A 15,393-nucleotide genomic window follows, 5' to 3' on the forward strand; every position below is an offset into this window, starting at 1 on the left:
AGCCGCGATAAAGCACCAGAAACCAACATCATAATGTATGTATATCTTGTATAATTATTAGAAATATTGTTAGTAATCATTAAGAAAACGATAACGAAACATATCACTCGACCTGTTAAAATGTTATTTCTAATCCCATTTTTACTGTTATTTCACTCAAATTGGCTAAATTCTATCCATGTGTTGTTTACATTTTTCATAATTATTTGGGAGCCGTCGAAATATTGTGAACACCCACAGGAGCAACTAGCCACAGGATGAAAAAGTTTGAATACCTCTGGTATGGGCTATAAATTCTGAATATACGTGGATAGATCGTTTTCGTTGGTAAACCCCGTTATAGCTATATAGTATATATTATATACTATGTAGCTATAAAAAGAAACACATCAAGATAGATGGAATAAAATTGGTCTTATTTGAGTTTGAATCCGATGAGTTGGCATCGAAACAATTGGACTATATTGTAATTATTAAACATCCCGGTGGCGTGTATTTTATGTATCACTTATCATTGCATTATTGCTTTAATCATATTTCTTTGGAAATACCTAACTAGATTTAAATGTTGTTAAAAAGCAATTCATTTTAAATACGAAAATAATACAATGTTTACATTTATACGAATTTTTTTTACTTAGATATTTTATTACGATGAACATGAACAATAGGAAGACCGGGAGACATATCCATACCTCACAAGTTATTTGATCAACTTAAGTACACGATCGTACAAAACAAATATTTACATGCATCTTTAACATCACGGTTTTATATATATATATAATTTAATTTCAACTTATTATATTCCTTCTATTAATATCTAACAAATCATATCCTTTACCTAAATACAGTATAATATTATATTCGTTTAAACATTACACCGGGTACATCCATATTCGAGAAAAATCGAATCATATTATCGGTTTACAAATATCCATCTATTCATACAACTATTTTAACTCCTATTTACCTATCGAATCGTGATAAATATAAAGTTAAAGTTGACCTTAAATTTTATATGTAGATAAATATTACATACATATTATGATACCATTCATATTTTATAAATGTAATTTAAGACTTAAATTATTCATTTAATATTATCAGCAAAGTTGAATAATAGATACCTACATAATTAAAAATTATATTTTTTGTATTCCAGTAAACTGTAAGCTTTCTAATAAACAATTTAAAGCAATCTTAACTAAAGTCTGATTAGGTGCATTTCAAATGATAAAAAAAAATATTTTTATAGGTTGAAAATATATTTTTTACAAATTGCATTAGAATTAGAAATATTAAAAACATCAAATGTTAATTGTATTCATTTATGTTGCATTGATTTTTTTAATTTATTAAAATAGAAATATCAAACAAAAATATTATTATTCAATATCTAATAATATACACTATACAATATACAAAGAGTATCATAAGATCTATTGATTTCTACGTACAAATTTATTTTTATCAAAAATCTTAACAAAGAAATTAATAACTTATAAATTACTTATTAAGTATTAAAGTGTATCAACAAATTAAAAAAAAAAATGTCAACACCTAGATTATTACGCAATGTACTTTGTGCATTATTTAAATAATGTATTTTAACATATTAATATTAAAATAACTTATTATACAAATGTATTGTATTAGTAATTTATAACTAATTTTACTTTCAAAAAATTTGCTTATTTATAACTTTATTAAAATATATAGTTAGTACCTAATAAAGTGTAAGCAACTTAATGATGATAATAAATATTTATTAAATAGGATTAACCTAAATTCGATCGAAATTAAATAAAGAAATCTGAGTTTTTTTCCTGTTTGTTTGAACTTTGAAGTGATATTTTAAACTAAATTTAAATAGTTAATTTACTGTCACGGCAACATATTTTAAAAGTCCATAAAACATTGTAATGGTAATAAAAATAGTGGAACCTGACCGCATTTCTTGACATGTCATAATGAGTAAAAATATTCACAAGGTTTAAAGAAAACAATTTGCAAAATATTAAGAGTTATGACTCCATTCATGAAATTATCAAAATTATCTCAATATGTGTTGGCAATTATTTTCATTTACATAAATTGATTATTAATCAACTGTTTATTATGATTAACGCTGATAAGTTAGTTGTTACCATAATGTATATACCTAATTTTATAGTCATAAAATAATAATTTATGTATTAAATAAATATTAAATTTGCCATTTCTTGCTATTACATTTCATTATATTATTTATGTTTTTCTTGAAAATTAGGTAAGATTTTCTATACAATTATTATTATTCTTTAGAGGATACAGTGTAATGAGTCTACTAAGTTTTATTTTTATTTTTAAAAAGAATGAATATAATATTTTGTAAGCAAAAAATTACCGGGAAAAAATACGCATTTGTTGGGTCAAATGAATTTCAGTACCGATTTTCGTGTACGTCGAACTTTGTAGTTTATTTGGAGTGGTTCAACTTTTCAACAATACTTTGTTTTGTACGATAAAGATACCTGTTAGCCCCTCTGTTTCTACCCACCAACTTACCACTGTAATCTTTTTGTTTGAAAAGGTCACAATTGTACAAATTCATCTCATAATATTTCCGAAGTTATATAGTGATATTGTTTGTACGTAGAAACACAATGCTTGAATGGAATGTTATGACTATATACACAAAAGAGAGAAAAAAACTTGTATTTTTATGATTCTATAACTTTATTACATTTAAAAGTCACCATTTTCAAGTACTTTGAGTATCACAATTCAAGGATTTAGTGTTCAAAATGAATAAAAAGTCCCCCTTAGTATTTGAAACAAAATTAAAATGATACGCAATTTAATTTAATTTTTAGATACTTTTTGATAAAAAAAAAAATAGTAACGTTGCATACATAAGTATCGAAAACAAATTTAACATCCATTTAATTTCATCTGATTAAAAACAGTCTAATTATTGACAAAACTAACTGTGTTAAATGCTATTGTGGATTACGTGACTAAACAAACTAAACTTTAATATTTAATGAAGCCGTATATATTATTATGTAAATTCATTGTGTCGGATGTTTATTTAGCGATAATTGCCGTTTTATTAATTATTTAATTTCAGAGATTCACGAGAAGCTAATCGTAATTTATAAGGGTTAATTCATTACCAAAACACTGAATTATATTATTATTTTATGCTAAACGTCAAAATACTTAGTAAACATTTATTTATTTAGTGGAAATTTCAAAATATCTGTCTAGCAAAATATCGTATTGTAACTAAAATTGTATTATGTATGTTGAAGTTTTGGTACTAATTTAAAAAAAAAATTAACTTTTTATTTATTTTCTAGTAAATTAAAAAAAAAGATGTTTATAGAATATTTTAAATATCATTACACTTGTAATCAACAAACAGTGCTAAAAAAAATTAATAATATTCAGTTTTCTTCGTTGAAAATATTTAAATGTAAATTCTTACATAAAAACATTGAGTTATAATTTGTATAAATTATACAATTCAATTCATTCGATTAAAATTTAAAAATCATAGTTTATATATTTTAAATATTGCAAATATAATTTTAAGAAAAATTAAATTGACCAATAAATACGCTAAATTTCTCAATTGCTTGTATGCCATAAATTATATGAATGTAATAAATAAATGTATCATAACTATATGATAAATACATATAATATTGTGCTCGTCAGGCTCGTCTAAAATTTAAATATAAAACTAATGGTTTAATTAAATAGTTATGTAAGCTTGAGATTATAAATAAAAAAATCATTTGAATAGCTAGTTTTAATTTAAAGAATAATGCATATAAATTTTAAAATATATTAGACGAATAAAACAATTCTTCTTATTCAATTAGGCATATAATATTTTTATAATTTTTGTATTTTTTGTATTACCTACATCAAAATCTATTTATATAATATGTAAAATAGTCGTATAACTAATGTGTTAGAAATTATATTTATTTATTTATAATATTTAATTAATTTAATAATATTCTACTTAGGTAAATAAGTAGGTACCTATATGATATTTCGATATACCATATCCTACAGATCGATTAGAACGAAATGATTACCCAATAACATAATAGTGAAATTAATTTTTTTTTTTTAATTTGTAACTATCATAACTGATAATTAATACAGTTAGTAAGAATCTAATTTGGAAAATAAACTACTTAATCGTGTATTAAATTCTGCAGTGTATTTATATGTGAACAATAATCATCAGTATAGTATTATTTACGTATACTTAAACTCATTTTCTAATATTGTTATAATGCATACATTTATTTCCATCAACCATTGTACATTTTTATCGTTTTACTTATTTTTGACTATGAAATCACAAAATATCTCTCGTCCCGTCACATGCATTAATCAAGTTAAATTAAGTTGTATGCTGCAAAATCATGATAACTCACCCTAAGTCGGAGCAATAACGCCACGTCGACTGTGTCGCTGTTGTCCGCGGAGTCGTGTTCGCTGTTATCGTTTCAGATCGCAAATATTTTGAAAAAAATGGTCACCGAAATTTATACGCGTGTAAAACGCGAGCTATATTCGTTATTGCCGCTGTACAATTTATAATGACGTATTAGACCGTAATAAATGTATAATAATTGTGCGTCGTCAGACCTAGATCGCAATTATTAATATTATCATTAAAACAATAATTTAAGTGACATAAAATTTCTGTTGTCGGGCTATTTTTGGATGTGAAATGGAGGAAAAAGGGACTGGGAGCCGTTGGAAAAATGTAGGGCTGTTGACGACAACGACGGCGACGGAATGTGACAGACGACGACGAGAATGCAACGAGCACGCCACCGGGTCGAGCACTGGCCGGCGAGAAAACACGTGTGCGTGTGTGCGGGCAGTGAGTGTTTTTCCGCGATCGCGCCCGAACCGCCGACGTCGCTGCCGCCGATGCGTACCAACCCCCTCGCGGCCGCCACCCGTGCGACCACGCACCCTCATTGGTCCGTCGCGTTAAGGCCCGCGACGGTCACCGAACGTATTCCAAGGAATCGCCGACCGCCCCCCTCCAAACCCACCCGCCCCTACGTGGCTAATATTTTAATTCTTATCGTTTCCGTCATATGATAGTGTTTTTCTACGAGTCTCCCTATAAAATAAATTTGGCAATTTTTTATACCAATGTACCTACTATATCGTATTATCATGAACTCACATTATATTATAATACAGGTATAAAACGTACAATTTTTCGAAATTCTTTACTAGGGGTCAGCAGGTCAGCTATTGTAGGCGTTGATGTTTTTCAAGAACCTAAAAAAAAATTATTACGTGACTGGATAATACAAAATTATATTTTGAGATAAAAATCTATTTTTCCTATGCCAGCTGAACTTGAGAGAAAATCACATAATGTTATAAAAATACACTCGTCATGTTTACAGAAAAAAAAAATAATGATAATATGTTACATCATATAAATCGAAATCCGTTCGTTATTTCGAAGTTAAAAATATAATATCATTATAAAATGTTATAATATTAGATACAAGCATTAATTTATTAACCAGACCAGAACCAGCTTAATGTCCCACATGCGATGAACGACCAAACACATTATATGCCACTGTCGGAACTTCAATATAAAGACTTCAAGGACGAATTCCAAATTGAAAACAATCTGCTTATCTCTTGATAATATCTTTAAATCGACTAAATTGTATAATGTCATATAATATTTGTAATATGTAATAAACTATACCTGTATATATCATCTATATGTAAATATATTTTAAGCATCTAATATCTAAACTCTAAAGCCAATGACCCTTGTTGTCGTGGCTAAATTTAAAAAAAAAATGATTAGATTCACGCTAGACAGTGTACAAAATTAATATAACTATATCAATTGAACTCGCTGATTTCGTATCGAAAAAAAACATATGAACTATGAATATAAAATCTCATTTTGATATACCCATTAATAGACAGTGGGCACTCGTATTATATTATAATAACTAAATTAACATGAATGGAACATGTGATGGATAAAAGAAGGGTCAATATTCGTAAAGAAAAGAAAACGGTCTATAGAATTCACCGAACACGATCATGTCAACAACTACGACAATGTGCGTTCCAAATAAGTTTCTGAAAACTTTTTCGCATTACTCCGCCGCACATGATAGCGCATCGAGTTATATTTTAAACTGTTATAAATCATTACTATTGTTGCTTCTTTCTTTCCATTTCTATTAACGACGAGTTAATTTTGAAGTATCACATACCTACCTACCTCTTACAGTTTTGAGTGTTCGATATAATGCCAAATTAAATAATTATTAAGTAATCAGACAGCAAATTATCCTACGCAGAATTTTTAAAATACCACGATTTTCAATACTTGAATTCTTACTCGACGGTCAACAGTGATGGTTCAGGGACTTACCGATTTGTACGCATTATTATATATTTTATACCATTAATGGGATCGGTGTCGGACAATTATTTTAGCCGAAATCGACCAATAATTTGTCCATCATACTGATCTACTCTGCTAGTGTAGCTTCTAGTTGGGTCCCAGATTTTATTGGTACTATACTAGTAGTTGGGTCCGAGATTTTCACTGATACAACATTAGTTGGGACCTGAAATAGTTTAGGTATAATAGTAGTTTCTGAATATTTTTTGGTAAGTAGGTACTATTTATACTGAAAATGTTTTTAGAGTTTTTTTTTTTTTTTTTTTTAATATTAAAAATGAAAAAAAAAATGTATTTTAATAATTAAAAATATTATCCAATAATATATTAATTTAATTTGTTTAAATTTAAAAGTAAATGAAAAGTACTCGCGTATATAATATTATAGTATATTGGGATATTCGTTTTAAAAAAAGACGCAAGTAGTTTTCTCTTATTCAAGCATTCGTGTAATAATATCAGTGTTATCGGTAATATCTGATAATTTTATTAGATTCAACCATTTATTTTGACATATTTTATAATAAACCATCTGGAACAGCGATAAATGCCAGATTTCTATTTGTCGACGAGTTATCTAGCGGCGACTATACATATAGCCAACACGGTGCACACCTATAGTTACATATTGGTAGTAAGTGTTCTGTGTTCTAAGTTCTAACGAATAGCACTATGAAAGACTCTATCGTTATATTCAGTGAAAAGAGTAAAAAAAATTATTATAACGACTTCATATCAGTTTTTTTTTAATATTATTGCATTATTAGGTCGATTGGTCGGATAGACATTTTGTGTAAAAATTCCCGTTTTTCCTTAATTTTTTGTTTTGTTTTTTCGGTTGCTTTAGAAAACTACTGTGGATTTTCAATATTGACCTCCTTAACACATCAACTAAATTCACCTTCCCATCGAAAAAGCTACAAAAGTTAAAAATCGAAGCACTACTTGGACAACTTATCGTGTACACGGGCACGAAAAAAAAAAAAACACACATCGTTGTAAAATCAATAGTCTTTTAGACTCAGAATCTAAAGGCATTTCTCGGGAGTATCAAAATGAAGAAATAAATTTAAGGCATACACAAACAAATAGTTATAAGTCCTAAAAAGTCCCCTCTGTATTGTTTTAATAGAATTGTTAGCATAAATAAATACAATAAAATGTATAAAGCTATATAATGGCATCTATCACTAAAGCTAAAGATAAATAATAAAAAAAGTTTAAAATAATAAATGGTAGAAATCTAACAAAAGTGTTCCATTTCATTTTTTTAAACGAATCATTTCGTTATATTTATCAATAAACATTAAGAAAAAAAATATTGTATTGATTAACATCAAAATATTTTTTAAAATGTATAAATATTAAACTAATTATTAGAGTATGATTAGGTATATATTTACTAATAAATAGTTAGTAAAATTAAATGTCTTTATTGAAAATAACACAATTTATTTTGTTTTTTAGAGTACTTGTTAATAGATAAAAGTAATATTAGTTTATCTTCAAAACTAATTTGTATTGTATTTATGTACGATGTACAATATATTTTATTCCGTTTTCCTAGTAACATGTAATTTTAGATTTGAAATCATCTCTTATTGAATAACATATAATTTAATTTATATAAGGGAATCATGAACAACAAATCCGTCGGGAGATTGTGCAAGAATTTGGTATAAACTATAAACAATTAATCCAACGACAATCAATTTGTAATTTTATTGTATTATAATAAAATTGTAATGCTTCGACAATCGTATGTACCATAATTATGGTTTTTTGCACAATACCGTGGTTATAACTATATGAACATTTATTTAATTATAATATATTTCAAAGAGCAGTAATCAAAAATATTTTAGATTTTACCTGGTAAGCTGCTCCATCAAAATATTGTGATGTGTATAAAAAAATTAATTCAACTATGTTTTATTTACGTTCGTGTGAAACCTAAGGCACAACTGTAATATCCATTGTACATTTTGTTTTTGTAAATAAATATATTTCATACGATTGTAGCAATAATTCCGTAAAATATGGTTCGTGGGTTCGTGCGAACAACTTTTTTTACAAACACTAAACACGTCATAACAGCATATCATTTCATATGTTTTTTGCAAGTTTTATTTTATACTTTTTTATTACGCAACAACTATTTCCATCATCTTCGATCGCTGTAAACTACGTTATCTGGTTTTAATTTTCAAATGAATCCTTTAACAATATGATGTCTGCCTATCTAATAAATTGATAAAATATTTTAGAGTTTAAAATGTCACATACATTTAAAAAATATATTTATTATCTACTTTAGATTAAAATTATTCTTTTTCTGGTTCAAAAAAAAAAAGTTATCTTATCAAAGATAAATATTTAACATACATGTATTTGTGTTTTAAAACTTTTTTTACCAATTATTAAGAAAATTGGTAAAGTAGTGCCATTAGTGCCAATTAGATAACATTTTTCATCAAATCCTGGTGACTTAAGTCACACTTAACGCTGAAAATGTAAACAAAATAGTAGTATGATTTGGTATGTTCAGAAGGCTGATCCTTGCTGATCCTTGTTGCCCCGCTGATCCTTGCTGATCCTTGTTGCCCCGCTGATCCTTGCTGATCCTTGCTGCCCCGCTGATCCTTGCTACCCCGCTGATCCTTGCTGATCCTTGCTGCCCCGCTGATCCTTGCTGCCCCGCTGATCCTTGCTGATCCTTGCTGCCCCGCTGATCCTTGCTGATCCTTGCTGCCCCGCTGATTCTTGCTGATCCTTGCTGCCCCGCTGATCCTTGCTGATCCTTGCTGCCCCGCTGATCCTTGCTGATCCTTGCTGCCCCGCTGCCCCGCTGCCCCACATCCCACATCCCGCATACCATCACCGCCGCCGCCACCTATCGCATACGTGTGTGACGTATATTTACCCCTCCCTCAACCCGCCTTTGCTGCCCCACATCCCACATCCCGCATACCATCACCGCCGCCGCCACCTATCGCATACGTGTGTGACGTATATTTACCCCTCCCTCAACCCGCCTTTGCTGGCCCTCCTCGTCACACACGTATGCGATGTTACCCCACCCCACATCCCACACCCCGCATCCCATCACCGCCGCCACCACCTGACGTATATTTACCCCTCCCTCAACCGGTATCACATGACTGATACATATTTTGTATATTTACCCCTCCACCTGAACCCATCTACTCATCACGTGACCGATACATATTTTATATATTATCCTCCACCTTCCCACTACCTTACGATCCGTTATGTGAGCTATATATATTTTATCAGTTTTCAATTACAGACTCTCGTCCTTTAGATACTATACTTAACAACAACAACAAATTAATATATATTAGTGAATAACATAATAATTACCAATCTGTTTATAACATTATATATATTATTATTATAAGCAAATGTCACTAGTACTAAAAAATATCTTAATCGCTTATACGATGGACTCATAGATATACGCGACAACAACAACAAATTAATATATATTAGTGAATATCACATTAATAACCAATATATACTAAAAAATACCTTAATCACTTACACGTTAGACTCTTAGATAGCTTAATATTATATCTCCTACCAATTAATGGACTCATCCACACCCGTCTTAGCTCTACAAGAGCCGCCATTCATTCAGTCTGTTCTCAGTCGTACACAATTGTAATTCTCCTCTCCGTGTTTTCACAGTCTTCATAATTCGTTCTGAACTTATAGTTTTTTTCAAGTCTTTAGTGTTTATTATTTTCCAAGTGTTTTATAAAATTTTAAGTGTTTATTATTTTATTATTTTTAAAATCATTTTTAAAAACATGGCTGGTTCAATCGCCGACAACGCTACCTTATACAACGAGAAGAAGGCTTTTACATATGTGCCACCATCACCTCCGGCTGAACTCATCGAGTCTACATGCTACACGTTGGACTTTACGGCTAGAAAATTTATAATTGTCGGTATCGATCCAACAGAACAACTTCAAATAGTTGTTCTTTTATTAACATCATCACGTTATGTGAAAATAAGTACAGATTTTCTAAGACGGATATTCTCGCTTATGGGTAACGTACTATCTTTTATATTAGACACGCCGCAAAAGTACAAGCGTACCACATTTCTCGAAACCGATGCTTATAAAATATCGAGTATGATGTATAACGGTTCAAACGTTCTGGTAATTGAATCCAAGACTGAAAACGGGTGTAGAGTTTTATTAAGTCGTTTAGACGTGGCGAAACATTTTATGGAGTCGATTGTTGATGTGGCCCTGAAAATCGAAAATCTGATGAAGACGAATATTCCGATAAAAATGACTGAGGGTGAAGAAAAAACACACCAAGAGTGTATAGAGTGTAACTTATGCAAATGTAGTTTAGCCGGGGGCGATAAGGTTAGAGATCACGATCATCTGACGGGCAAATTTAGGCAGACCTTGTGCTCTAGGTGTAACTTAGAGTTACAACAGCCTAAATTTGTCCCCGTTTTTTTCCATAACCTTTCCAACTATGACGCCCATTTAATAGTAACGGAACTTGGGTATGATACACAGACTATCAACGTTATACCGAACAGTGAGGAGAAATATATATCTTTCTCGAAATATATAAGTAGTACCTTCACTGTTCGGTTTATCGACACGTTCCGATTTATGGCGTCGAGTTTATCGTCCCTGGCTGAAAATTTAGTTACACCCGAACATGAGAACTTCCGTGAGACAGCCAAACATTTTGTCGCCGGAGATATGCCGCTCGTGACTCGTAAGGGGGTGTACCCGTACGAGTACACGGATAGTTGGGAGCGGCTGGAGGAGACAAGACTACCGAGTAAGAGGGATTTTTACAGTACATTGACGGAGACTGGGATTAAGGAGAAGGAGTTTGACCACGTGAAGGAGGTCTGGGACCACTTCGGCTGTACGACGTTAGGGAAGTACAGCGATCTATATCTTAAAATCGACGTGTTGTTGTTGGCAGACGTTTTCGAGAACTTCCGCGACGTGTGCATGAGGGCGTATAACCTGGACGCCGCCCATTATTTCACCGCCCCAGGCTTAAGTTTCGATGCGATGCTTAAGTTTACAAAGAAAAAGTTGGAGTTGTTGTCAGAGTACGACATGTTATTAATGTTTGAGAATGGTTAGTATATTATTTTTTTAAAAATTAATATATAATAATCTTATATATTTGTTATAGGTATACGTGGAGGATTGGTACAGGCGAGCAAGCGATATGCGACGGCGAACAATGTAAAGACCCCGGGGTATGACGAAACGAAGGAGAAATCGTGGATAATATATCAGGACTGTGAGTATATTTTTTTTCAAAACTTGTTAATTTTTTTTCTTACTTAATAATATTTTTTAAATTTTATAGGTAACAACTTGTACGGATGGGCTATGTCGCAGTACATGCCGTACGGTGGGTTCAACTGGGTTGAACCTACATTGAATGGATTGAACGATTTGGATGACACCTCCCCCATAGGACGAGTGTATGAGGTGGACGTGTCGTACCCAAGACACTTGCATAACGGACATAACGACCTGCCTTTCCTCCCGCAAAACAGCGTGCCTCGAGGCTCGAAGGTTAGGAAGTTGATGGCGACATTTGAGAAAAAGGAGAATTACATCATACATTATAGGAACTTACAGCAGGCCATTAAGAATGGTTTGATAGTTGAAAAAGTAAATATTTGTATTTTATATGGTTTTAAACAGATTTTTAACATTTCTCTTATTTTTTATAGGTGCACAGAGTTATTCAGTTTAACCAGTCAGATTGGCTGGCTAAATATATAGAGTTGAACACCGAGATGAGGAAGAAGGCTAAGAACGATTTTGAGAAAGACTTTTTTAAGCTGATGAACAATGCTGTATTTGGTATGTTACTTTATACTATTTATTATATTTTTATTAATATTTTATTTTTACAGGTAAAACAATGCAGTCTAAAAGGAAAGAGATGAAGATGGAGTTGGTGTCGTGTGAGAGGAGATTACAGAAACTCATTAATAAGAGTACGTTTAAACACTGTATTACTTATAATGAGAATCTTAACGCCGTAGCGCTTGAAAATAAAATTATTAAATTTGACAAGCCTATATATATTGGTAAATATATTTTATATAATATACAATAATACATTTATTAACACATTTATTTTTTACAGGATTCGCTGTACTAGATATTTCAAAAACAATGATGTATGAGTACCATTATGATGTTATACAGAGGCATTATGGAGACAGGATTAAACTAATGTATACTGATACAGGTAAATATTATATTAAAACTATACTCATGTATATAATATATTAATATCATTCTTTTTCAGATTCACTGATTTACCATGTCTATACTGATGACTTTTATGCAGACTTGGCGGCCAACCATAACTTGTTGGACCGGATGGACACCGCTAACCTGCCCAGTGACCATCCGTGTTATGTGGCGGAAAGAAAGAAGATCCCGGGGTTCTTTTCCGATGAGGTGGATGCTAATGCTATTACAGAGTTTTGTGCGTTGAGGGCAAAGTCCTACGCTTTTAATGTATATGCAGGAGAAGAGGATGCGGTGAGAGATAAGAACGATAAGGATAAAGTTGGTGGTGAAAAGATCAAAGCGAAGGGGATAAGAGGTCATGTGGTTAAAAACCACATGACTCTTGAGGATCATAGAAAGTGTCTGTTTGATGAAGAAGGAGTGGAATTATATACAGAGAATGTTTCAATACGGTCATTCAATCATCAGCTCATGACGATAAAGACTAAAAAATTAACATATAACAGCTACGATGACAAGAGGGTGGTGTTAGAAGATAAAATAAATACACTAGCACATGGACACTATAGTATAGAGCAAGTTATTATAAAATATATATTTAAATTATTTTACTAACATTTTCTCTTAATTTTACAGAGAAGATGACATATGGTCAGAACTTGAGGAAGATGGAGGGGGCTGGAACGAGGAAGAGAAAGGATTAATGAGAGGCCTTCTACATTACATAACCTGATTTTATATATTGTATATTTTTTTTTCTGTTAATTAGTTTTATTGTAAATATTAATATATAGTTTGTTATATATATTGTAAATATTATCATGTTATATAATTATACTTGAGATAGATTAATGTATATATTTTTGTAAACGCATCACATAAAATTGAAATTATTGTAAATAATATATATATGTTTTATTAGTTTTAAGTTAGAATAGTATATTTCATGTATTTATTTTTGTAAACGCAACACATAAAATTGAAATTATTGTAAATACTGTGTAACAGTATGTTTTTAAGTTAGATTAGGGTATAAACTTTTAGTTTTTCATGTTTATAATGTATAATTGACAGATATTTAAGTTTTTTCATGTTTATAATGTATAATTGATAGATATTTAAGTTTTTTCATGTTTATAATGTATAATTGTTAGATATTTAAGTTTTTTCATGTTTATAATGTATAATTGTTAGATATTTAAGTTTTTTCATGTTTATAATCATGTTTTTCTGTTTCAGGTATAGATGGAAGCCAATATTAGTATAATTAAAAAACCTTGTAAATGTATGTTAACATATAAATTAAAAAAACAATGTTAAAATATAATTATGTTTATTAAATAAAATGTATACAACATAATTTTTAAGAATTATTTATATACCATTTCCTTATAGCAAATACTTTATAAAATGTACATTGTTTAGGATTAAATTCCATATGAAAAATACAACAAGGTAGAGTTTCATCATTACATATTTGGTCCAAACGTGGGCATCCAAGGTCTTCGATGTTGATGAGTGTGACATGAGGTATAAATTCTGTGAGCAGTTGTTTTTTCTGTTCACCTTTGACATAAATGCATGTGAACTTTAATGAATTCAATATTCTACTTAGTTCTTCATATTCAATATCACCATATTCTATAGATAGTTTGTGATAGTTACGTTCCAACCACTTGTTAGTTTTTCGACTCTTATTGTCCTGCATAGTTTTTGAATTTTTAAAAATCCAGTGTTGAGTTGCCCATGTTTCCGTGTCGATTATAGATAATTCTTTAATAAAATATTTATTGCCTGCTCCAAGAACGCATTGCATGTCTGCGATAGCCGACGACATAATTATAGATATATATAAAAATGACTTGTAGTATTTATAACAAGGTCTGTGGACTACCAAACACGTTGATGTATACAGCATGACTGACATTATATTCCAATATCTCATATATTTAAAACCAACTAATTGTTTATTATAATTGTATTATATATTGTATATTATTAAGTTTTATTAATATTTTTTCTTTCGATGATCTCCAAACGTGAATTTAAATCTGAAATATATGCCCCATGATTCGGTAGTGAATTTTCATCAAATATCCCAGTTATTCGATTTATTTCAGATTTTAATTGACTCAAGTCTCCTCCGAAGATACCTATCGCTGTGCTGGTGGCAGCATAGTTGTTAAATAGCTCTGACATACGATTTTCGCAATTTAATAAAGACTTATTACTTGTTTGTATATTATTTTCCATCGAATGTATTTTTAAATTTAGATCAACAATATTACTTTTCAAAGTATCAATTTCTTTCTGATGAAGTTTCACATCATTTAGGATTGTTTTGTTACTTGATTGAATATCGGAAATAATTTTCTTAGTATCACTAGCCTGAGAACTACCAAACACGTTCATAGTTATAAAACTACTGGCACTATTTTTTAACATCGTATGTACTTATCCAGCTATTATGTGTATTATCGAATCCTAACCATTTTACAAACATTTTATCGCCCTTCTTACGAATCATTTTTTCGATTAAATATTCGTTTGGAAAATTGGTCTTGCATATTTCATCAGAGTAAAAACAACCTGATATAGGTTTACCTATATAAT

At 30.3% G+C, this 15,393-nt stretch overlaps 2 protein-coding genes across 4 annotated transcripts in view; one reads left to right on the forward strand and one right to left on the reverse strand.

Annotated features, from left to right (window-relative positions):
• DIP-beta (Dpr-interacting protein beta) overlaps positions 1 to 4,897 on the reverse strand; it is a 217,546-nt gene extending 212,649 nt beyond the window's left edge. For both annotated transcript variants that reach the window (XM_015509734.2, XM_015509726.2), the window contains exon 1: positions 4,446 to 4,897. The gene's annotated coding sequence lies outside the window, so the exon portion shown is untranslated. The remainder of the gene's footprint in view (positions 1 to 4,445) is intronic.
• Positions 4,898 to 9,089: 4,192 nt separating this feature from the next.
• LOC149058919 (uncharacterized) lies at positions 9,090 to 13,805 on the forward strand. 2 transcript variants are annotated; one of them, XM_089220977.1, is made up of 8 exons: positions 9,090 to 11,635; positions 11,693 to 11,803; positions 11,873 to 12,183; positions 12,246 to 12,378; positions 12,432 to 12,608; positions 12,668 to 12,772; positions 12,833 to 13,348; positions 13,417 to 13,805. In XM_089220977.1, the coding sequence occupies exons 1-8, from the start codon at positions 10,315 to 10,317 to the stop codon at positions 13,482 to 13,484; spliced, it is 2,742 nt and encodes a 913-aa protein (XP_089077103.1). In that variant the 5' UTR covers positions 9,090 to 10,314; the 3' UTR covers positions 13,485 to 13,805. The 2 variants fall into 2 exon arrangements, with proteins under 2 accessions (XP_089077103.1, XP_089077102.1); XM_089220976.1 differs by having other exon boundaries at positions 9,092 to 11,635; positions 12,833 to 13,355.
• Positions 13,806 to 15,393: the final 1,588 nt, after the last annotated feature.

This window comes from Diuraphis noxia, unplaced genomic scaffold, assembly GCF_037042655.1.
Source record: "Diuraphis noxia isolate RWA-SAM2 unplaced genomic scaffold, SU_Dnox_SAM2 contig0002, whole genome shotgun sequence".
In the NCBI taxonomy this organism is placed as follows: domain Eukaryota; kingdom Metazoa; phylum Arthropoda; class Insecta; order Hemiptera; family Aphididae; genus Diuraphis; species Diuraphis noxia.